Source organism: Papilio machaon, chromosome 17, assembly GCF_912999745.1.
Source record: "Papilio machaon chromosome 17, ilPapMach1.1, whole genome shotgun sequence".
Taxonomy (NCBI): domain Eukaryota; kingdom Metazoa; phylum Arthropoda; class Insecta; order Lepidoptera; family Papilionidae; genus Papilio; species Papilio machaon.
Window position 1 is genome coordinate 854,628 of NC_060002.1, and position 24,779 is coordinate 879,406.

The 24,779-nt window shown below is 37.2% G+C and overlaps 2 protein-coding genes across 2 annotated transcripts in view; both read right to left on the minus strand.

Moving 5' to 3' along the window:
* Positions 1–403: 403 nt before the first annotated feature.
* Positions 404–5,397, minus strand: LOC106708814 (AMP deaminase 2). Its single transcript, XM_045681977.1, has 17 exons — positions 5,199–5,397; positions 4,656–4,794; positions 4,038–4,227; positions 3,736–3,840; positions 3,534–3,635; positions 3,218–3,413; positions 2,920–3,045; positions 2,639–2,831; positions 2,435–2,566; positions 2,190–2,353; positions 1,949–2,072; positions 1,603–1,769; positions 1,383–1,503; positions 1,084–1,257; positions 892–1,002; positions 640–777; positions 404–457 (listed from the first exon to the last, which is right to left on the minus strand). The coding sequence occupies exons 1-17, from the start codon at positions 5,243–5,245 to the stop codon at positions 404–406; spliced, it is 2,283 nt and encodes a 760-aa protein (XP_045537933.1). The 5' UTR covers positions 5,246–5,397.
* Positions 5,398–6,173: 776 nt separating this feature from the next.
* LOC106708618 (AMP deaminase 2) overlaps positions 6,174–24,779 on the minus strand; it is a 28,718-nt gene continuing 10,112 nt past the window's right edge. The window contains exons 2-17 of the mRNA XM_045681734.1: positions 22,202–22,343; positions 19,554–19,710; positions 19,148–19,334; positions 18,641–18,881; positions 18,277–18,402; positions 17,967–18,060; positions 17,450–17,554; positions 16,863–16,994; positions 15,846–16,009; positions 15,248–15,371; positions 14,906–15,072; positions 14,192–14,312; positions 13,647–13,820; positions 13,099–13,209; positions 12,119–12,256; positions 6,174–6,314 (exon numbers count right to left, since the gene is read on the minus strand). Coding sequence (XP_045537690.1) covers positions 6,210–6,314; positions 12,119–12,256; positions 13,099–13,209; positions 13,647–13,820; positions 14,192–14,312; positions 14,906–15,072; positions 15,248–15,371; positions 15,846–16,009; positions 16,863–16,994; positions 17,450–17,554; positions 17,967–18,060; positions 18,277–18,402; positions 18,641–18,881; positions 19,148–19,334; positions 19,554–19,710; positions 22,202–22,343 — 2,288 coding nt within the window. The 3' untranslated portion in view covers positions 6,174–6,209. The remainder of the gene's footprint in view (positions 6,315–12,118; positions 12,257–13,098; positions 13,210–13,646; positions 13,821–14,191; positions 14,313–14,905; positions 15,073–15,247; positions 15,372–15,845; positions 16,010–16,862; positions 16,995–17,449; positions 17,555–17,966; positions 18,061–18,276; positions 18,403–18,640; positions 18,882–19,147; positions 19,335–19,553; positions 19,711–22,201; positions 22,344–24,779) is intronic.

Sequence of the window (24,779 nt, forward strand, 5' to 3'; positions counted from 1 at the left end):
AGTGTATAATGTATTAAATGGATATGTACATTTTATTATCTGTTTGTTTTTTATTTCATTGTAAATATATTTATAGTTATTCCGATGGCTTCTTTTATTTCATACCCAATTCCTGGAACAAAAAAATGACATCTCTCATTTCGCCGAGACAAAGATATGCATAGACAATATTTCTAATATTATAAATGGGAATGTTTAGATGGATGGATGTTTGTTTGAAGGTATCTCCAGAACGGCTCAACAGATCTAGATTAAATTTGGCACAGATGTAAAACATAATCTGGAAGAAGACATGGATATATTTTTTTTTTTAAATCCACGTGGACGCAGTCGCGTTCGACAGCTATTTATATAAATCAATAAAATTATTAGAACCGGTGAGCATAAGTTAAATTAAGAGAGCTCAGTAGCGCTCCTTAACACAAGTGTCATAAGATTCTTGTCGTACTGTAGCTGCCTTGTCATGTTTTTATTTGTGTCTCGGAAAACCTATCCAATTTTCTGATAGAACTTACCCCAGTCGCAGCTTCTCTCTCACCAGGTCATATATGTTTATCCGACCGTAAAATCGAGTCAAAGTACAATACTGCATCACTAACACTGTAGACATTAACATGAAGAACAAAAAGAGCAACGTACACCGAATAGGTTGCGCAGCTCGTCGAGCAACGTCTCGTGTCTGTAGGCGACGCGCACGTCGGGCACGTTGGTGCGCGTAATGTCGTTACCCGCAGCGCCCGACCGCTGGTAGTGCTCGCCCACCCACCGCTGCTTCATCTGTACACATTTTATTATACTGCTAGCTACTACATCAGGCGTTCCCAACCATTTCTTGGTCATGCACCACTTTTTAATTTTCTTAGAACTACTAGAACTTAGGACTAATAGAACCTCGTGCGGAAAGCCCGACATAAGAACAGAGTTCCTCGCCAGTTCACACATGTCGCAGGAACTCAGCTTCCACGCCTGCGCTGCGATGCTGTACTCCTCGATCAGTGGCTCCTGCGTATATTTATTACTTTATAATCATAATCAACGAATTACCTAGTAGTAACAAGTCGTGGTTCGTGTTTTCCGTCTTACCTTTGTGAAATGAAACTGTAATGGATCGTCAGTGCTAAGCGTGACGCGCAATCCGCGCGCGAAGTACTCCGGTAGTGGGTTGCGATGGTAACGGAGGAAGAGAGAATTGTTGCTCAGAGGAGACATCGCGATGTAGATCTGAGCCAAGTAGTACAAGTACTGCATCACCGGGAACTGCACATACAGACAAAACTACTAAACATCGGCTCACAAGAAAAAAAACTTTCTTTGACTACTCTACAGTTTTTAAAATCAAAAGTTTATTTTATTATTCAAGTAAAAACAGGTGTTTATCGAACCTTCCTAAGCATAAGTCCGTGCGAAATGTTCTCAGCGAGCAGAAAGCCGACGGCAAGGTGCGCTACGGGGCCCGCCTCGCCACAGTGAGGACGCAGCACGAATGTGTTCATCCCTTGTTCTCTGCACAGCAAGCGACATGGGCTTAGTAAAAATTTCCTGCTATTTTCTGAGTCAAGTAAATCAACATAGTGTAAAGTCTGTAAAACATATATGTCGTACCTGCGTATATGGTTGAGCACAGTCATATTGGCGTACATGTAGTAGAGGTAGTAGGCGTAGGGCGGGTTCTCCTCGTCGCACCACTCCGTGGGTCGCCTCATACACTCCTGAGGGTGAGGGTTCTCCGGCTTCGATTCGTCGTCCACGCTGTCGAAACCTATCACTTGCTGCAAAGATTTAATTGTCTTGATCTTTCTTTATAAGCAAAATAAGCTTTGAATTTGAAAAATTACATAAATCAATTGCCCGTGAAACCAGGACAAGGCACTTATAGGTTTTTGGGAAGTATTAACTAAAGTCTACTTCTAATACAATCATTACAAACGGTATAATAGGTAGTTGTTACCGTAAGAAACTGGTGCAGTTCAAGGTTGGAGCTGGGATTGATGGACACCTCAAACAGCGGCTCAAACATGTTGCTGAGGAACTCTTGAAAGTTCTTCAGGAGTTTCTTGTTACGATATATGTCACTGCGGAGACAGTAACATATGTAGGAGGTAACATTTCAACAACATCACATCTCACAACGCACCGGTCCGAACAGATGAATTCGTACGTGTAAGTACGTCTTGGGTCATGGTACTTACTACAGACGCGGCACCTGCACGAGCCAGCGAACATGCGGTGAGCGCACGCCATGCCGCAGCGCCCAAGAGGCCAGACGCGCCCACTCGTCCATTCTCTTGCAGTAGATCGATAGCCGGGGTTCCACGTAAGTGTACTTGCCCTCTGATAGGTCACCGATAACCTCCTGCAAACGTACAACGTAGAGTCAAAAGATGTCCCAACGTACGTCTCTGGAGTTTTAAGTAAAGAGAAATACTAAAATCACCTTTATTATGCTGGCGAAATACAAGCCGTTCATATAGTTGTCAGTCTTAAGGAAGACCTCACGCAGTCTGCTCTCGCCGATCGGGTTATATTTAGCATTGAACTTGTCGAAACGGTGAAACGTGTTCCGGTCCTGGTCAATAAAATAGTTGTGAGTAAAGATTACGAATACTTGAGAATTTATCAACGGAATGAATACGTGTACCGCATGAACATCAAGTAGATCGACGTTGAGATCATGTGCGTCGAGGCGCATCTCCTCGAAGACGGATTTGAGCGTGCGCGCGCCGGTCTTCGCCACCACCTCGCTCGGCCGCTGTCGCAACGCGCGCTTCATAAAACGCAGAAGATGCTTTTGATTCATGCACGACGCCGCGTGGATGTGAGTGTCCACCTTCCTGGACGTTCATTGTTATATTATTCGAGGATTTCCAGAGAGACGAAGATAAACTACCATCTTCGGAAGTCGCAAAGTAATGCAAAAACCTAATGTTATAGAAGTCCCTGTGCGGCACGGCCTTCTGCAGCGCCTGCTCGTGAATCTCGTTGAGCAGCACGTGCATCTTAAACTTAGAAAACAGGTAGCATAGGCGCCGGAAACAGAATGACGACCTGCAAACGACCACAGTACTAATCAAAAACTTCATTCTTATCGATATCCAATTGAACTAAATTTCAGAATAAGATTGGTGTTGTCGATGTTGCGACTTTACCAAAGACGAGTTAGGTAGTAAATAAAACATGAAGAAAAAAAGATCATGACAAAGACTGAAAAATTTCTCACAAAGGGCCATCGGTGATCATCTCGCAGAGCTTGTCCAGGTCCTCGACGTACTTAGTGAAAGAAACGCACTCGTAAGGCAGAGGCTGAGCCGCCTCCGCGTCCGTCTCGTTGCGGTAGACGCGCATCACGCCTTCACACCAACGAAACACGTAGTGCTTGTCGGGAGGTGTGAAACACGCCCACGAATCCATCTCCTCTGCACACCACATGACGAAAGTCATCAAACTACGCTACTCCATACATTAAAACAATTAGACTGTTAAAATAAAAAACAACTTTTGGTTATTTTGCGAAGTCCACTGTATGAAAGTGATACCTTGTGTTGGTTCGGTTGGAATTCTGTCTTGGCTCTCAGAGGATCTGCTGCTCTCAGGAAGTTTGGTGATTGCTTCTGATTCCAATTCGTCGATCACTGGCACTGGAAGTAATAAGTACAATGTAATGAAGACTATATCAGACTACAACAACATCTACTGCGTACAAACTTCATCTCATTTAAATTATTATGGGCTACTCACTTCCCGTGTTGGACCGATTGTGAGAGACGCGAGATTGGACATTGAACGGGAACGATAAATCCTCAGAGGTTTCTTCCTTTGGCAAATACGTTTCAGCGGCATCGTCTGTCGAAGTTATAGAAAAAGAGAGGGTCGTCTTTTACTTCGTTTGGTTAGTTTTTCTTACTGTACAGTAAAGGTAATAAAGAAGTCGGTCATATTACATGCGTCATCAGTTTTATTGTAGTATCGTCACCCCACCCTATGCTTGTTACCTACGTCATTACTGGACAGGAAATTTGATTTAAGATAAATATACTTACAGTCCCACTCTTTGAGTATCTTGCTGAAGTTCATGGAGATATGGTAGCGTGGCGCGTTGGTGTCGATTGAGGCGAGCACGTGCCCCAGGTCCGGTTGGAAAGACTGTCCCGCCAGGGCCATGTAGTGCCGCCGTAAGTTCAGCGCCTCCGTCAGCAGCGACGCTGACCGCTCCAGGTCTTCCAGAGGCACCTGGTATATTCGTACTATCTTTCTTTTCCTTACCGTAAGTAGTCAATTATTGGAAATGATCTAACTTGTATTTATTTCTTTGTGACGGCTTTGCCTAGAGCCTGAGCAACTCAACCGACTTTGACGTGTGAGGTGTCATTCGAGAGTTGGTAGATGCCCGCAGTAACTTCTGTTGCACAAATGGGACGGCTCAAACGGTAAAATGCTCATCAGGACCACACAAAAGACAGGAAGAAATTTCACGTTTCGTCAGATGAGTGTGCGTGCCGGAGGGTAAATTTTAACCCTCTTTCCCTTCCCACCCTTTTCTTATAACAAGAACGTGGATTTTGCAGAGGATTTTGCGTCTCTCCTCTGTCGATTAAAGTTAGGCAACGCATCTGCAATAATCTTATTATATATATTGTAGCAAAATGTGGAAAACTAACCCCACTGGCGTGCATGCCGTGCACGGAGACACGCTGGTAGGCAACGTTTGGCTGGTTGTCACCCGGCATGGGCCCCGTCTGCGGCGGAGGCGCCGGCATGCTCGCGAAGCGAGTGCGACTTCGCCCCTCTCGTGTATCTCTAGACGAATGTCTTGTTATCAATGAGACTAATAGCGCTTAAACTCATGATAATGTCAATTCTTATAAACTTAGCGTTAGAAAGTAGATAAAGCTCAATCAAACTTTACAACTACTCAGTTTGTATAAATCGAAACGAACTCAAGTGGAACAATACCCACACTGGAACTAAACAGTGCATCTCAGTGTGGGTTTTAAATTTTTCCCGTTCTAATCCAGCGTAAATATCGATCCCTGGACTGGAATAATGTAAATTGGGCATTAGACTGGGCCCAGATGGCGCAGGGACCGCACAAGGTGGATATATTTTTGGAGGCCAAGGTTCACTTTGAGGCTATGGGCTACTCTAGTTAGCTGGACAAAGGTATTCCCATTGAAGTAGTTCAAATACTTTTTATTACTTACGTTCGTGTCAATGAACGCCGTTTGTATTCTTTTGGATTATCTGTCATTTTGTACGGTAATTACATGCGATTTTACTAGAAATTTTATGTTGAGTGATGATTTATTCATGGTACTGTGTTCAAATTTTAGCCCATTTTTGTAAAAACTACACAACAGCCGGAGGTGTATGGTTATCAGATAATATTGTTTTGACGTAACAATGTCATTTTTATTGTTTATTTTATTTAAATCGGAACTATTTAGAGTTTTTTTTAAGCATGTTAAAAAATATATACTTTTGATAGTTTAAAAAAGTAGAGTCAAGAGATCATATTTTGTTTTTTGAAATTACAAGCTGCGGTAAAATTTTAATTAATCATTTATCCGTTAAATGCTGGTTTTGGTTTCTTGATAGTAGCCATGGTAGCAGCCGTGTTTTAATTCTGGCCTTAGATAAGTACATTGGGCCTAGCACCATACTACATACTACTAACCCTCGCCATCGTATCAACGACTAAATTTTTATTAAAATTTGTGCAGTATCAAGCGTAAAGAACATCAAAAATCTCATATGCAACATTACATCTTACTAATATTATAAATGCGAATGTTTAGATGGATGGATGTTTGTTTGAAGTTATCTCCGGAACAGCTCAACGGATCTTGATGAAATTTGGCACTGATGTAGAACATACTCTGGAAGAACACATAGGCTACTAATAAAGTTTTTTTTAATGCCGCGCGGGCGAAGTCGCGGGCCAGAGCTAGTACTTTATAATTACGATACGAAGGCGATTGTCAAAAATATTCGTGCTTTTTTAGAATTACTATAAAGGTGAAGGAGAAATGAAATACTCTTGTTCGGTTAAACAGCTTATATTTGTATATAGGTAAAAGAACACATCGATAAAATACACACAAAGTATATTTTGTAAGTTTTACTTCTTTTTAAGATACGAATTATTAAAATTAAAAGGATATAAAATTTCTATATATATTTTAGATATTTTTTTTTTATATTTATGCAATGTTTTAGACAAGAGAAGGTCGTTTGATGCTGACGATTGGTGCACTAATGTTGGGCGGCGGCGTCGAGGGCGCTGGGCCATTTGTAAATTGGCGGACTGAGAGGCGAGACTGAAAACATAAGATAATAATTTAAGTAACCGTGTAGTAAGTTAAAATAAAATTTTAACTTTGGGCATTTTATTTTTTAACAGATACATAAAAATACGTATCTGAATAACCTTTAATATATTCAAAGCAGCGGATTTTCATTATTAGATAGGTATCAGCTTTTACTATAAGTTTGAGTAGTTAATGGAGCGTCGGTAGCTCAGGGGGCACTTGACTTGTAATGTACACGTCCTAGGTTCGAATCCTGCTATGTACCAATATAACTTTCGATTTTAGATTAACATATATACAATTTGACGATCTTACGGTGAAGGAAAATATCGTGATGCTGTACATATCTGTAAAGAAATTTAATGATATGTGTGAAGTCAACCCGCACTAGGCTATGGTTGACTATGGCCTAGTCACCCCTAACTTAGGATAAGCTCTGAGCCCCTCAGTAGTTCAGTAATCTTTTCCGAATTGAATGTGCCATTAGATTTTTCGATAGGGCAACATCTTTTTATGCAGTAGTAACACTATAATACTTACGTCACAGTTAACTTCTTCCTTTCTCCTTACATAAGCTTTTTTTTTACTAAAAGGACATAACACATAATTGATAAACATATACAACCCAATGTACATATAACATAGAATGAATTTCGCCACAAAGAAACATTTTAACACCAATTTATATGATTAAAAATATTATTTACTCCAAAATGATTTAGTAGGAATATTATAGTTAATGTTAAATCACTGTAAGGTTTAACTGACAAACTCAGAGTTTTTTGCATACTTAAATCAATCCTTAGTGTAGGTTATCTTTTTCATTAAGAAACTTTTAGTTGTCATTAAACGACTGTGAGTGTGCCAGTGGTGGATTTAAGGGAACATAATTGATCTAAAAAAAGGTTGAGAATAATACTTCAATGTCATATCGACGCCCCTACCGAATAACCCCGTAATAGGTAAAATGAAATTTTTCAGGAGAAGCAAAAAACCGTATTTCTTTAATAACTTCATCAATAATTATTGTACAAGAATCTTTTAGACACCAAAACAAAACTAATTTTTATAGTTACATTGTATTTAATTTTCTCATATATTCCGGGCGTATTCTGTGCTATGAAAGAAAAATGATAATACCGGAAATAAAAAAAAATCTGTTTCAATAATGACTTTTTATCTCTGTAATTAACATTAAGAAAAATATAAAAAAAACCACATGGTGTAATAGGACCTTTAGAAGCCGAATTCGACGGAAAAGCAAAAACCCAATAAGAGTGCATTACAGGATTATTCGATGGGGGCGTCTTTCACGTGCAAATATTATTTACAACATCAGTAGATTTTAATTTGTTAATCATAGACAAAAAATGATATTCTTGAACTCATGAAGAACATAGATTAAATTATTCCACAGATTGTATTGGGGTAAACGCGGTACCTTCGGCTGAGAAGGGCGTTGAACACCGCTTTATCTAACATAAAGAAAAATAAAATTAAATTAAATTACAGAAACAAACAACAGATTAAGTAGGATTTTTTTTTTTGAGTAGATATTGGTAGTTTGTTGGCATTTGTCAGTGTTGCCAGTAGTAAAAAGATCATTTTTAATTCATTTATTTCAACATTTATTTCCAGCAACTTGATAACATTCATTTTGATATATATTCGTATATTTCATATGTGTAAAATTCCTTTGTAAACAATGAAAGTATTAAATATGAATATAATAAGCCAAATATTAATTAAATTAAGTACAGAGACAACACAATTATAAAAAAAAACATACACAATTTTTGTGGTAATCGTAATATTAGATTAACACAGAACATAAAAAAGTACTCTTGTAAGGTTGTAAAGTTGCGACATCATTAACAGAAATAAAAAAAATTAAAATAATAATTTTAAACGTAACATATAAAGTTATTAAAATTGTTAAATAATAGACAACCTTACAAATATAATTTAAGAAAAAAAACTAACAATTACAACATTAGACATCACATTTACGTGGAATAGTAAAAAAAAGCAGTAAACAGCGTTACAACCAGAAATGCAACACACTTCAATGGCTTAAACCAGGGATCCCCAAACTATTTTGGACAAGTGACCCCCCCTTTCCAAAATGAACCGTTTCCACAGACCCCCCATGGCCAAATTATCTACTTTTAAGATCAAATAATGGTCTAATTATTATTTTTCATTATGACTTAGGTCAATAGAAGAAGACAGAGTGAGAATTAGCAATGCTTTAAGTTCGATATCGACCCCCTTTAGGAATCCCTGGCTTAAACGATCCTTTCCCACAATGATCTTTATCTGCCGGAGAGTTGTTAAATAGACACTAAGGTAGCCCTTAAGTTGTATATTTGACATCTGAACTAAGGGACTGCTATATAACCATTTAACGACTCTGATTCCGGCAATAAAGTGCGTAATGAAGCAAGTTTGGCCACTTTAGTTTATGAATTGTATACTAACTGTGGAAACTAACTTTCCTTGTTCATAAACCTACTTGGCATCGTAAGTTTTTATAACGAAACATTTAGAAATTAAGTTTTAAAATTAAATTCCAAGTAATATCGACGTTGGAAAGCATTAACGCTATAACCCTTGAAATTGCGAATATGTTTTTCACACGTTAATAATTTCAACCATTATCAAACGATAATGATTTTATTATAGGTTAGCACAACTACACAACATTGCTAAATACCGCATGCTTGTAGACGTATCAGCTCACGAGTTATCATTTTTTGGCTCTCCTGTAAAGGTCATACTTTCGGGGTTACAGCGTTTACGCTTTCCAGCGTCGATATGTAAATAGATGCAAAGTTTTAGAGATAGCAGCGCGTTGATATAAAGAAAGCTGTTGTGAATATCCTTAATTGTCTAAAACTTTCCGATTTGTCAATGGTTTTATGTTCAACTCGATCTGTCACCAGCAGCCTCACTCTTCTATAGCGTTTACAAATTTTGAAGCGTTAACATAAGAACTTTGTTCAAATTAAAATTAATTAAATCAACTTCTTTTAACGAGAATTGAAAATTATGTGTTTACTTTAAGAGATTTGTTGTTGTCTCGTAATTTTTTTTCTCGTTATTCAGTTTATTATAACAATGGAATTAATTCTTCGAATATAGAATCGAATTATTGGCGATATTTGCTATAACTTTCTGCTTAAATAACTTACGCTCTAAAAGGTGAAAAAGAAGACATGAAAATTTTCGATGAGTAAAAACTGTTGATTGCAATAATATGACTAACATTAAAGGGTCCCACACATTAACAGTCCACCGGCTGATCTTAGTCTGTCAGTTAACCGCAATAGACCACACACTCATAGTTTTCTCACAGGTTTTGAACCCAAAACACCAACCACGAGTGTTTGGCTTGCCCTATACAGAAACTGACAGACTAACTAACCGGCGGATTGTTAATGTGTAGGACCCTTAAGAATAGAACAAGGAAAGAAAATTTCTCTCTAAAAATGATTTAAGAATTTCCTATTTAATTTAAAAACTTGCCCAAACTTGCTGCTTGAACCAAGTAAATGATAAATTGAATTAGGCGTAAATTGTGTTTTATATAGGTATAGAAATGTTTAAGATTTTTTTATTAATGCTTGGTTAATATTGTCATTGAGTAGTAAAATGTGTAAAATTAATGAAAACAACAAATAAATTAGGTTTAGTTTTACTTTTAAATTTAGTTATAGAAAAAGACAAACATAATTCAGAAATGAATTTTAAATTTACAAAAATTCCTATTTGTATAAAAAATGCCAAATAAAATTTAAAATATCTAATTCATTATAGTAAATTAAACATAATACATAAAAAGTGAATATCTACTTATTTAAAATATTTTTAAAACACAAAAAAGCGGGAAGACATAAACGTAACATAACCTCAAAAATGAAACCATTTATTTCCACAGCTGTAACTTCTGTACAAACAATATTGTCTACTCTCTAATTCTCTTTGGATAGTAAGAGATAAACAACATGTTTAATACAGATTTTTTTGACAGTGAAAGCTCACAGTTAAATAAAAAACACACAAATCAAATGAAATGGCACTTTGAAAGCTTAGTATCCTATCGCGTTCTAATTATCACATTATATGTAATTATATACCTAATAATGTAAGCATATTGGGGCACCATATAAAAGCCCTACAGTTTTTAAATAGGGTTACTTAACCTAAAAGACAAACTCCATATAACTCGCCAATGTTAGAATATCAGTTATGTAGAGTTGCAAGAATAATCTTAGGTTTCTGAGAGTAAAATCCCCGTTTGAATCATATTTTTATCTTAGTGTTAAGCATATTTTTTTATAGATTTGGTCTCAGAAACCAACGGTAATTTTTTTAGGATTGTAATATGTAAGTGTTTATGTATTTGATCGTTTCTTCAAAATACCATCGAGTTGGCAGAAAGATCATTTTTATGTGTATTTTTTATCGAAAAAAAAACGAAGTGTCACTGTCATTGACATTTTGGCGGGAAATACATTTTTATTTACGATGAAATCATAATGTTTTTTGTGTTTTGCAAAATTAATTTATGTTTTCTAGGAATTACTAAAGTTTTATTTTTCATAGTGTAGAAATATGATAATTTTATATGAATTTGTCTGAGTTGTAAATAATAAATTGATTGCGCCGGTGATTTGGTGATTTGTTCTGGTTGATCTATCGACGAGTCGACATTCCTTCCTGAAATGTAGGACTTATGTAATGCATGTGTATTTGTAAATATTATTAACTAGCTTTTACCCGCGACTCCGTCCGCGCGGAATAAAAAAAAAATAGAAAACGGGGTAAAACTTATCCTATGTCCTTTTCCTGGTTCTAAGCTACCTGCCCACCAATTTTCAGTCAAATCGATTCAGCCGTTCTTGAGTTATAAATGGTGTAACTAACACAACTTTCTTTTATATATATAGATAGATTATATCTTACTAATATTATAAATGCGAATGTTTAGATGGATGTATGGATAGATGTTTATTAGAAGGTATCTGTAGAACGGTTCAACGGATCTTGATGAAATTTGACACAGATGTAGGAAATAGTCTGGACGAACAAATAGGCTACTTATTTTATTTTTCTAAATTCCACGCGGACGCAGTCGCTGGCGACGGCTAGTATATTGTACATCGTACTTAGAATTATAAGCTGTGTAACCTATCTTTTAAATTCAAGTCAGTTATTCACAATGTTAAGTGTACATGTACATTAACACACTCCAAAAGCACACCACAAACCAGGCAAGAAAACAATAACAAATTTAAATGTTTGTAAATGTCTATAATATATGAGTGTCGATGGCTCAGGGGTTAAGCATTTGACTTGCAATCTGCAGGTCCTGGGTTCCAATCCCGTCATGTACCAATGTGTTTTTCGATTTTTGATTTACATATGTACATTTAACCGACATCCTTATGGTGAAGGAAAACATCGTGATACTGCAAATATCTGAGAAGAAATTCAATGATATGTGTGAAGTCAACCCGCACTTGGCCAGCGTGGTTGACTATGTCCTAGTCACCCCTAACTTGGGGTAGGCTCCGAGCCCCTCAGTGGGGACGTAAAGTGAGCTGATGATGAAGATGTCTATTCTTGTACAACTATAGTGATATTATATATAACTATATTGTATACTAAAATTTGTTAAGTGTATGAAGCAAGAGAGGTTCATCAGAACCGCGTCAAATGTAAGTCTAATCACTGCCTACCCCTCTATGTTACAGGTGTGAGTTGTGTTGTTAATGTTGTGTAACATGTTCCATACTATGTGTACTTACCTTGAATATGTTGGTGAGTTCATCGAGCAGAGTTTCATAGCGGAAGGAGATGCGTATATCTGGTACGTTGGTGCGCGTGATGTCGTTTCCGGCAACACCCTCCTTCATGTAGTTAGGTCCAAGCCAGTATTGCTTCATCTAGTATTTATCAAGTAATAACTTTAAGTTTATTACGGTTTATATACTAGTATCTCTTTCTATGAACTCATAATAAGGTCCATTGAACACAAAGCTACATAAATCTTCGATACTTAAATTCAGTCGCTAAGCGACTTATGTAATACAATACCATATAGGTTTTTTTATATTGAAAAAGCTAGCACTTGACTACGATCCCACCCGATGAAGTATTTATGAGGTTTTAAGATGGTACGCGCTAGTTTTGTAAATGCCTATTCACTCTACTCTTGAAGGTCCCCACATTATACTCGTACACAACTCAGGTTCGTACACATTTGCCAACATTTCTGACTGTCATCGCTTAAGTTAGTCGCTCGCTACCTATTTGTAAATATTGTTGTGAGAGAAATTAGCTATTTCCAAGATGGCGGAATAAATCTATAGTTGATATCTAGTCGTTCCTGTACTAATTGAATAGAAGACGTGCGTCGACGATTCAAAGTTGTATGTACGGAGCACACGCAACGCTAATCTCAGCAACCATACAATATTAGTTTCCACAATTTACTTTGCCTTGTATAAATGTTTAAGTTTTAAACATGTTACCTCGTAAACTAATATATAAACGGGTAAAACACTCATGTTTATTTGTTCAGTGTCGGCACCGACTAGTTTCGAGCCAATTGAGGGCCCTTTATTAGTATGAATGGGACTGGTACGCGGCCCGTCACTCACTGAGGGCCCTCGATGGGCTCAAAACTAGTCGGTGCCTACACCGGACATATGTAAGTGAGTATTTTACCCGTTTATATATTAGTTAATAATAATAACTGACGTAAGTTTGAATAATTTAATGTTACCTCGTGCGGGAATCCTGACATGAGCACGGAGTTGCGCGCCAGCTCGCACATGTCGCATGAGCTGAGCTTCCACACCTGTGCTGCGATGCTGTACTCCTCCATCAGCGGCTCCTGTACACCAAAGTACATCAGTAGCCAGTACTAAACTGCTTAGCTAAGTTACAAATGAAGATTAAATGAAAGTGAACTAGAGGGCGCCACATGTATAAGCTAAAATTCAATTTAAATCTTATTTGACCAGGGAAATATCACGACCACACAGAAGACAGATGTCAAGTGGAAACAATTCCGCTTACGCTTCTGATGAATGTGGTGCCTAATTTTAGTCCTATTTCCCTTCCCATCCTTTTCCTGAAAAAAAGGATGGGAAGAGGAAGTGGATTTGATGAAGGGCACGCATAGGAATGATTCTTCCTTCGTCCGTAACTTCAATTGTGGATATCTATGGGCAGCAGTCGTTTCGCCATTTCGACGAATTCACATGACCAATTGCTCATTTGTCACCTTTTAATATAAAAAAATGTCTAATAAAGTTTATGTCTGTATACCTTGGTGAAGTGGAACTGCAGAGGATCGTCAGTGCTGAGAGTGATGCAGAGTCCCCGAGCGAGGAACTCCGGCAACGGGTTGCGGTGGTAGTTGAGGAACAGCGAGTTGTTACTAAGAGGGGACATCGCGATGTAGATCTGTGCTAAATAGTACAGGTACTGCAGCACTGGTACCTGATGAAACAACATTAATTAGTGCTAAAGATAGAAAGAGATATATTAAAAATACAAATTGGTCCTTCGAGCCAGATAAAACAAGAAAGAACTAAATCTTACATTTACAGTTATATTTACAGTGAAGACAAAAAGGAAAGTAAAGAGATGGGAAGATGATCTACCGAAGGGGTGGAGAAGATTAGCCCGGGACAGGGAAGTGTGGAAGAATCTAGGTGATGCCTATGTCGAAGGACAACCTGACAAGGAAACTGGATGCTGAAAATTTTGTACTTATAATTGTTTTATTTTAGTTTTATATAAGATTTTAAGTAAAAAAAAAATGTTCTGGTCAGTGAATAAAGGCTTATCTATCTATCTAATCTTTTTACCTTCCTAAGCAGTAATCCGTGAGAGATGTTCTCAGCGAGCATGAAGCCGCAAACGAGATGTTGAACAGGTCCTGCTTCACCGCAGTGGGGACGCAACACAAACGTGTTAAGACCTTGCTCCCTGTAACAAAGATAAAGTCATACACAATTCTAAATTGGTCGTCTGTACTGATTTGTGGTAGGTATAATTCTATGAAGTGTGCCAATAAAACTAATTAGGAATATACCTGAACCTTATCTTCTTAATCTTACTAATATTATAAATGCGACAGTTTAGATGGATGGATGTTTGTTAGAAGGTATCTCCGGAACGGCTCAACCGATCTTAATGAAATGTTACACAGATGTAGAACATAGTCTGGAAGAAAATAGGCTAATTGTTTTTATTTATTCCGCGCAAACGAAGTCGCGGGTGATAGCTAGTTCTTAAATAAAAGTACTGTGCAAACTTTATTATCGTTTTCAATTCATTGTAAAGATATTGTTATAATATAGTGTGAGTGTGGTTTATTTTTTAATTAACTAGCTTTTACCCGCGACTCCGTCCGCGCGGAATAAAAAATAGAAAACGGGGTTAAAATTATCCTATATCCTATTCCTGGTTCTAAGCTACCTGTCCACCAATTTTCAGTCAAATCGATTCAGCCGTTCTTGAGTTATAAATGGTGTAACTAACACAACTTTCTTATATATATATAGAGATGTAGAACTGACTTGCGGAAATGGTTGAGCACGGTGATGTTGGCGTACATATAGTAGAGATAGTACGCGTAGGGAGGGTTCTCCTCATCATCCCATTGACCAGGCACCTTCACCTCAGCATCCAACATCGGGTTCTCCGGCTTGGATTCATCGTCTACGCTGTCGAAGCCCACGACGTGCTAAAAAATACCAAATACTAGTTTAAGGCCCTAAAATAGTTAACTAGGGCCCTTAACTAGTGAAAATTCTTTCTATACATGAAATTCAACTGCCGCGATGTTTTTTTAAGAAGGAAGTGTTTTTACAAGTTTAGATACAGTGGAAAATCAAGTACATATAGTAGTAATGACTTACGGTGAGGAACTTGTGCAGTTCAATGTTACTGTTAGGATCGTTGGTGACCTCAAACAGCGGCTGGAAGATGTTGCTGAGGAACTCTTGGAAGTTGTTCATTATCTTGTTCGACTTGAAGATATCGCTGCACAAAGAAACATTGATTTAACTTACCTTTCTTTTAACTTTAGTAGACTGTTTTTAGGATGTAAGACAAATTAAAAAAAAGTAATATATTTCTTGCGTTAAGCGTTAAGGCTGTTTTTTTATCTGTGATACATTGCTTAGAAGTTCCAAAAGCTGTTAATAAATGACTATACAAAGCTATATACGTTGGCCGAGGTTTGCCAAGTGGAAGCCAACATGAGTGTTGGCAAATTAATACAAGTCAAGTGTGTGTCTACATGTTTGACAAGTCTATGCAAGTGGCCAATTTAGACAAATGATTAATTTCTTCTGGCGTACGAACAAATATCTTGACAAGATACGCCAAATGAGTTGTATACATGTTGGCGCAAACGACGCCGAATAAGCAAGCATAGTTGTATTGTCAACATGTTGGCCATTATTTGACAAGCCTCGGCCAAAGTGTATTTTGGACGTAATATGTTATACTGACTATAGACGTGGTATCTGTATGAGCCAGCGCACGTTGTTGGAGTGCACGTGGTACTGTATGGCCCAACGCGCCAACTTCGCCCACTCTCCAGGACTCTTGCCGTAGATACTGAGCCTCAGCTCCGCGTTCTGGTATTTACTCTCTTCTAAATCTGATGCCACTTCCTAACAGAATAATCTATATTATAGCAACTTTTAGTTTTGGAACGAAGTTCCTTATCGCGCGTTGTGAAAGGGGGCTAGACGGAAAAAATTCTTACGAAAAGTTGTCACGACACTTTTTGCTATAGTATGTTAACGACGAATGAGCGCTACTTCACCATGGCAACGACGTGACAATATATAACGAAAATTCATAGAAATAAAATGTACTTCTTGTGAAGACTTAAGTTTTTTATTCATAGAATAAACATTGGTTCCTTCACTAATTAATTGAAAGGAACTTCGTTCCATCCGGGTGTCCCAACACACCTCTCAAGTTTTTTTTTTGGTTATTAATCTTAGAATCCGAATATTAAAGTATAATTTAAAGAAAAAAAAGATTTTACGCGTTCTTGTTAATTAAAAGAACTAAAAATGTTGTCAAGACAATTTAAACGAGTCTAAACTTGATAATGTGTCGTTTGATTACGAAGTTCCTATGGCCACCTTCCAATTCCATCATCAGATCAGCACCATGTCATCATGATATTGCATTGTCGCGTTATTTACACATATATGTCTAATTTCAAATCAATCAGTAACCGGTAAGTAATTTAAATTTTATTTGCAAGATTTGATGACAAACATTTGGACAAGTGACACGAAAGCTTGTAAAAGCCGAAGCATATGTTTGTATCTGTTAATCTTAAAAAGTAACAATTTAATTTGAAATTTACTTCTGGTATTTGATTGGCTAATTATTAAAGAAGGTTATAGGCTATTAAACATCACGCTATGAACCTTAGGAGGTGAGCAGGAAGGAAAATAACGTTTTTAAAATTTGATAACAACGGAACTAGTTACTCAGAAGACTTACTTTAATGATCCTCGCGAAGTATTTCCCGTTCATATAGTTGTCAGTCTTGAGGAAGACCTCACGCAGTCTGCTCTCGCCGATCGGGTTGTACTTAGCATTGAACTTGTCGAAACGGTGGAAAGTGTTACGGTCCTGGTGATAAAACTAGTCGTAAAGCTGGGTTTTCACTGTATTATTACGCTTAAACTAAATCTTGTAGGACATGCAGTAGATGAACTAAAACTGGTAAATTTCATTTATGTTTCTGGTAAAATGCGTTTTTTTTTAATTAACTTCTCTTATTTAATAACTAGCGATTGCCCGCGACTATGTCTGCGCAGAAAATTAACCTATCATTACTTCCTATATTTAACAGAACATAATCTGGAAGAACACGTAAGCTACTTATTGCGTTTTTTTAATTCCGCGCAGACGGAGTCACGGGCGACAGCTAGTTTTATTAATATTTATAGATACTACTTAATTTTCAAACAATTGTCACAAAAAAAATTAAAATATATAATAGCTTGCATGTATATAAGACATTCCTCTGTTTAGGCTAACTTTAGGCTTTGTCTAGACTTTTAGGATTAGTATTTAGTACTGACCGCGTGAACATCGAGCATGTCAACAGTGAGGTCATATGTGCTGAGGTTCATGCTCTGGAACACAGCCTTCAGTGTCATCGGCGTCCCCTTGTGCAGTGTTACCACCTGATCGAAAAAAAAAAAATTCAAATTAATAGTTCCAATAAAATCTAACACTTACAATGTCACCGACTTGGTCCGAGTCATATTTGGGAAAAATCAGTAGCATGCAATGTGTTCATCATCATCAGCTCACTACACTGAGGGGTTTGTAGCCTACCCTAAGTTAGGGGTGACTAGGACATAGTCAACTACAGCCAAGTGCGGGTTGACTTCACACATATCTTTGAATTTCTTCTCAGATATGTGCAGCATCACGATGTTTTCCTTCATCGTAAGAAAATCGCATATATGTACAAAATAACACATTGATAAATGGCGAGATTCGAACCCAGGACCTGCAGATTACAAGTCAAGTGCTTAACCCCTGAACCATCGAAACTATCACGGTTAATTGGAGATAAAGTTGATATGTCACCTCATCAGCGTGGTTCTTCAAGGTCTTCTTAATGAAACGCAACAGATGTTTCTGGTTCATGCAGGACGCGGCGTGGATGTGAGTGTCCACTTTTCTGAAAGAAAAAAAAACCAAAACAATCAGACCATTTATCTTTTCAAACTTCGACGAAAAAAAATTTAAGCATTTTTTTGTAAGTGTGAAATGTGTATAGTTGTGTATTGTGTAGAGTTTTGTCGTGTATGCTTTCTCGTATTAAGGTTCGTTCACATCTGGCGAGCTTTCTCTGAATGTGAACGCGCCCTTATACATGTTGTATGACATATGTTACCTGATGTTGTAGAAGTCCCTGTGCGGTACAGCCTTCTGTGAAGCGAGCTCTCGCAGCTCGTTGAGCAACACATGCAGCTGGAACTTGGACGACAAGTAGCTCAGCCGACGGTAGCAGAAAGACTTGCTGCACACAAGAACACAAACAAAATAACAACATAGAAAATATCTAATACTTAAAAAATTAAATGGTTCAACTTTCGACATCAATTAAAAAAAAATCCCTGAAGAATAGGAATAGAGCGACACCTCATTTCTAAAGCAAAAAGTAAAATATCTTTTAGGCTATAAGTTGAGAATGACAGACCTTCTAGATTCAGTATATAAATACTAACAAAATACAAAGTAATCAGAAGTTAACTCACAGTGGTCCATCAGCAATCATATTGCACATAGTGTTCATGTCCTGTATGTACTGGCTGAGCGTCACATATTCGTAAGGCACGCGCTCCTCCCCTGTCCCATCCCCGTCTCCCTGTCCCTCTCCCTGGCGAGGTCGGTACAGGTTAAACACGCCGTCATCCGACTTGATGCTGTACCCCTTAGCTGCCGGCATCGGACATTCCCACGGATCCTTGTCCCTGAACGGTGGATGCACTATGTGATCTGTACGAAAGGAACTAGTGGTTATTGTATGGTCAAAGGAAGATTCCTGATGTACTCAATAAGATGAGAAACCTATCCTGAAGACGCCCTAAAACCCCACCCTTCCCATCTTGAATTTAGTATTTCTAAGCTGCTTGGGGTTATCCACAGAATTGCTCAATTGTAAAAAGTCTAAAGAATCCAAAATGCACCTACACATAAGATGGTATGATCGAGTTTGTTTTCTAATATTGTGGTCTGTGTGATGATGGATGGTAATGTCTCACCAGCAATATGACTCCTCGGTACTTTAGTACTGGGTGTGTGGTTAGCGGGAGCGTCAGAGTCCATGCTGCGCACGAAGCGCGCGGTGATAGTGGCATAGCTCTGCTGCGACATCTCCATGTACCGCTTGCGGATCTCCAGCGCCTGCACCAGGTACGAGGAGGCCTGCTGCAGGTCCTCCAACGGTACCTGCGAAAGACGCGCTCGACGTAACTAAGAGAAATCAAAGTGTTATGAACTGTTAGTGTATGCGCTTGGTTGAGTGAGTTCAGGTTCAGATCACGTAAAAAGAAATCGGATTCTTTGCTTGATTTAGTGTCTGGTATTTTTATAAGTTTTTGGTATTGTGTGATGCATGCAAAAGTCTTGTATAAATGTTATAGGTTAGGTGATGGAGGTGGGTCTTACCCCTGATGTGTCCTCCCCGCTGATGGCTACGCGCTGGAAGTGAGGCAGCACGATGTCGAGTTCGTCCTCGTCAGCCAGTCGCAGCCGCGCGGCCTCCTCCAGCGCCCCCGCCTCGCTTCCCGCGAACGACCGCACCGACTGACCGCATTCCGCTGCCCTAAAGTAACAAGACATTAACAGGATCGTGAAATATGTACTCCTAAAATACATTTAAAAATTATTTAAAATGCGCGATTTCGATTTAGAGTTCCAGCTATTATTCTGCTGAATAAATAATTTTGCTATGAAATCGATTCAAAAATAAAAAAAAATATATATTACGTGAATACAAATATAATAAAAATGAAAGTCACATTAATCGCACTTCGATGTATTTAATCAGAACATTACGTGATAAATCATCAAATGTGACACATTATTTGTTTTGTAACTTCTGCTAACACTTGACTAGACGACAATTATTGTTTACTTTGGCTCAAAAGCTTTGCTAACGAGCTTTTATTTCGAAATTTAGATGAATCCTATTGGATTAATAAGGATTGATCATGAAGGCAAATAGTAAAATAGTGATGTACTTAAATACACACTGCGAAATATCAATGCCTTTACTTCATTCGAATATTCTGACACGATCAATAAATGAATTGAACATTATAGCTACCATAATATGATAAATTTCTACATAATCCAACTAAGCAATTCCTAATCAGCCGTGACGTAGGCGTTGCATTCTCGGCCATTGATACCGTGACCACGCGTGGGCGACAGCTCACAGAACTGCAGACTGCAATCCGATACATCTTGTACATTGTATCACTATCACTTAATACGTTCCTGGACACCACCATATTTTCGTCATGAACCCCATTGTTAATAGGCAGTCACGTAGATGGTATTGGACGTGTTAATATTGACAATGTTGCAATATGTTCCAACAGACGTATAGGCAGTAATACTGTTTTCAGATATCTTTGCGTTCGTTAAATTCGCGCGAGTTGCTGCATAGACCAAAATTTTAAGTTAGTGATAAGTGAGGAAGGCACTGCGCATCGCGCCAATGATCCAGGGCCGTCAAGATATTTGAAAAGAGTAATAACAGTGGTCGAATCCGCAGCAGCATTAGCTGTTGAGCTATTGCACAAATGTCCTGCTCGATCTGTCAAGTGTTTAACTCTCTTTTAAACGTCCATGACATTTAAACTCAGTACAACAAAATACAAGTCGTTTTTTAATTCTTCTTATTCAATATTTATATAATTATAATAGAATATATTTTATTTGCGTACACGAGTCAGCATCAGCTGTATGGCTTCGTGTGTCAATTTGTACGGATTAAGTCGTGGCTGGCTATTTTTTAACACTACGCCAAATCCGCCTGCTCTTATAAACCTATGAGTCTACACAGACGAATAGCAAAAAAAAGTCATCTTTATAAAGATCTTAAAGAGTTTACTAATATTAATTATATAAGATTTGCAATAAACTGTTTTATCTTATGAAACATGAAAATCTATTAGAACAAAACTATGGTTTTGAATGGTGCAATATAGTATTTGCTACGTCGAAAGAAAATTCTATATGTTTAGTGATGTTTTATATATGTTAATGCACATATAGAACTAATGAGATACAAAGCGCAGATTCACTTTCGTAGACTAAACAAAGTCGTAACTTGCTGCGAAACCAAGCAATTAATGAAATCGAGTGAAACAGTTGAAATTTTATTAGATTTAGGACCTGTTTCACTATGTCCAAGTAAATAGATATATAACAAATAAATTTACTGAAACATAATATAATATCATGTCAAAATAGTTTGTGTTACACAGCTTATTTGGAGACTGTCAAACACCAACGTCTTTATTTGACAAAGTTCCAAATAGCTTATTCAGGACTTACTTGGACTTTATGAAATAGGCCCATAATATAATCAAAAACGCAAATTGAATGAGTTAAAAAATTTTACAAAGTAATCGCACTGAATTAAAATTAATTATTAAAAATTACATTTTTTGTATAGTTTACACCACGAAAAAAAATTAAACACCAGGCTCAATAATATCTGTAAATAGTAAATACAAAAATAATAGTATAGTCTGTAAGTACCTAACAGGAAAAATAAGAAATTTCACATAAAATACCTATAGTTCCTTGTCGAAGTCCATCGCTGACATTCAAGTTTACTTCCAAACATAATAAAATGAAAACTGAACTAATCACAGGCACATTTCAACAACACATAACATTTTTATTTAAAAAAAAAACATATTAATTCCCGCCAAAAATATGACAGATATATTTTTAATCGACATTTGAGGCAAATGTCAACGCGGCATACAGCCGTCGCGACGCGAGCTGCGTTCCGAAATGCAATCACACTCCTAACGGACCCGTGGCGAGCATCCCCCGCAGTAAGGGTTACTGTCGCGTCAAGGTTGATCCAATTACTTGAATAATACCGGCTCCAACCGCTGTTGCGACTTACTTATATACATGTGGGACGCTCGTTTTACTTCATTCATGTCACATAAAATACATTGGTATTCAATAACAACGTCACATCCAACGAAAAAAAATATTGATGTTTTAAAATGTTGTCTTTGTAAACTTTCACTACATTTCATTAGTTAATTAAAGATTTCACTTACTTTACATTTAGCTGCCTCTGTATGAGTAGTTTTTTCTCGATTTGTTCAATAGGGAACTGCGGGACCTCATAAGGCGCCGACAGCTCATTGGGCAGCTCCCGAGGGGCCTCCGCCCCCACAGCGCTCGTCGGACTCTCGCTGCCTGCAAAAGACATACAATTAAATTGCATAATGTGAACAGATCTTACGTCTTAAGGAATTAATGTACACTATACCTGCTTAAAGTGCTCAAAAAATTGAAGTATTTAAAAAGACTTGAATATAAAGCTATGTAGTATATCTTCGCTTAAATACTAACAAACAGACCCTAAAAACTTTCAATTTGGCTAACTGGCTATTATTGATTATCTGTAGCCACGTGTGTTGAAGAGGGACATAAAGTACAATAAAAACAAGTTCTAGCCCCAAGGAATCTCGACAAATGGGAGCTCAAAAAGAGGGGTGTAGACCCCCCTAGGTCGATAGAACCCTGATAAAGTCTGTCCTGTCTGCACATTCAATTTTGTATTTGATACAAAGACATATGCCTATCGTGCACATTACTGCAAAGGTGAACCAAATTTTGATAACTTGACAGAGTTAGAGTTCTATTTTCTGATCAAGTTTCGCTTCAGTCCCGCTTGTCTTTTGCGATAGTGTGATAGAAACGTATGACTGACAATAGTTATTTGTTTGAAATAGTATAATGGTGACCTCTAGCAACTTAATAGACAATGGATAAGCCACGCACGACTCGCGTAGTATGGACACAAGGTCGCGCATTGGAAGCAGAGTATCGAATTAACCGTACATTTAGTACACGTTTAATTTTATTTAACAAGTTTGTTACATATGTATTTCAATAGATGTCGCTGCTATAGAGATAGTCGGCGATATTGACTTTCGTAAATGCGAATAAACTAAGTAAAACAAATTAAATCAATAAAACATACGTTGTGTTGATTCAGGTTCCTGTGTTTCTGACTGTGACCTTGACCTTGACACACTTGACCTTACATGCCACAGATCCTTGTCAAAACTATACATTATTTTTACTCTGTACCACTTTTATATTATAATAGTATTACACAATAAACATATTATTTTAAAACACTTGTCCTCTCTAAAGTTATCTGAATGTTATAAAAACGTCTTATGATGTTTGTATAAGGAAATTTATAAACATTCTTGTGATAAATGTAAAGAAATATGAACCAATGGAAGTATATATATATAAATAATCTCTATTAAAACATAATATTTATAATAAATTCACAAATCAAACGTGATCATAATTAAAATATCATTTATCCATTTCATAACAACATAAAGAGATTCTATAAATTATAATTTTAGTACTTTAAGTCGTTTTGATTGAAAATGTCAATTCAATTATGTTGAAACGAGAGTAGTTAATTATTCTTAAAGCATTGAAAAGCGAGTCCTTAATGCCTTCGAGTTACGTGCCTTGAATCAGATTTACTTTACATACTGGCAACTAACTGAGAATTCTAATCTGGAAGAAAAAATGAAGAAATGCTGTTTTGTGGCTAATCTATACTATCAAGTGAAAAAGTTTCCGTATATGATCGCGCTAATCTCAGTAATTGCCTAAAAGATTTCAATAGTTTCTTTTGCATTTGACAGGCTAATTATTAAGAAATGTGATAGGACATTTAATATTAAGCTATAACTTTAGGTAACTATAATATTACTTCATAAGAAAGGAGACAAGAATAACATAAATAACTACAGACCCATAAGTATCATGTCTAACATTTATAAAGTATTTTCCAAAGTTATCCTAAATAGATTAACAAAAACTTTGGATGAGAATCAGCCGAGAGAACAAGCAGGATTTAGGAGTGGTTATTCCACAATAGACCATATTTATGTCGTGAAACAGCTATTTGAAAAAGCCAAAGAATTCAATATAAATTTCTATTGCTGTTTTGTAGACTATCGTAAGGCCTTCGATTCCCTTGAACATGACTTCATATGGCAAGCACTCCTCAACCAAGGTATTGAAAATAAATATATAAGAATATTGAAAAAAGTGTACAGTAATAGCAAAGCAAAAATAAAGTTAGAAAAAGAAGGGAAAGAAATACACATAGAAAGAGGTGTCCGTCAAGGCGACCCTATATCACCAAAATTGTTTACAGCCGTTCTGGAAGAAGTTTTTCGGCACCTAGACTGGAAGGAAGAAGGACTAACCATAAATGGCGAAAACATCTCGCATCTAAGATTTGCGGACGATTTGATAGTTTTCTCACCTTCAGCTGAAAAATTGGAAGTAATGCTCCATGACCTGGATAGAGAAAGTCGAAAAGTAGGATTAGTTATGAATACAGAAAAAACAAAAATCATGACAAACGGAGAGAAAATACCTATACATATAAACAACACTATAATGGAATATGTTGAAGAATATATTTATCTAGGTCACTTAATCTCGCCAACTGATGCAACCTCGAAAGAAATAGATAGACGTGTGGGTAACGCCTGGAAGCAATTCTGGAGCTTCAAAGAAATTATGACAAATCGAGATATCAGCATGTTTATCAAGCGAAAGCTTTTTGATACCTGCATTCTACCT

Coding starts and splice junctions, on each gene's coding strand:
- LOC106708814 (XM_045681977.1), bottom strand. CDS start 5,245: ATGACAGATAATCCAAAAGAATACAAACGGCGTTCATTGACACGAAC. Junction 4,795..5,198: donor CGGCGTTCATTGACACGAAC/GTAAGTAATAAA, acceptor ACATTCGTCTAG/AGATACACGAGAGGGGCGAA. Junction 3,841..4,037: donor GATACTCAAAGAGTGGGACT/GTAAGTATATTT, acceptor TAACTTCGACAG/ACGATGCCGCTGAAACGTAT.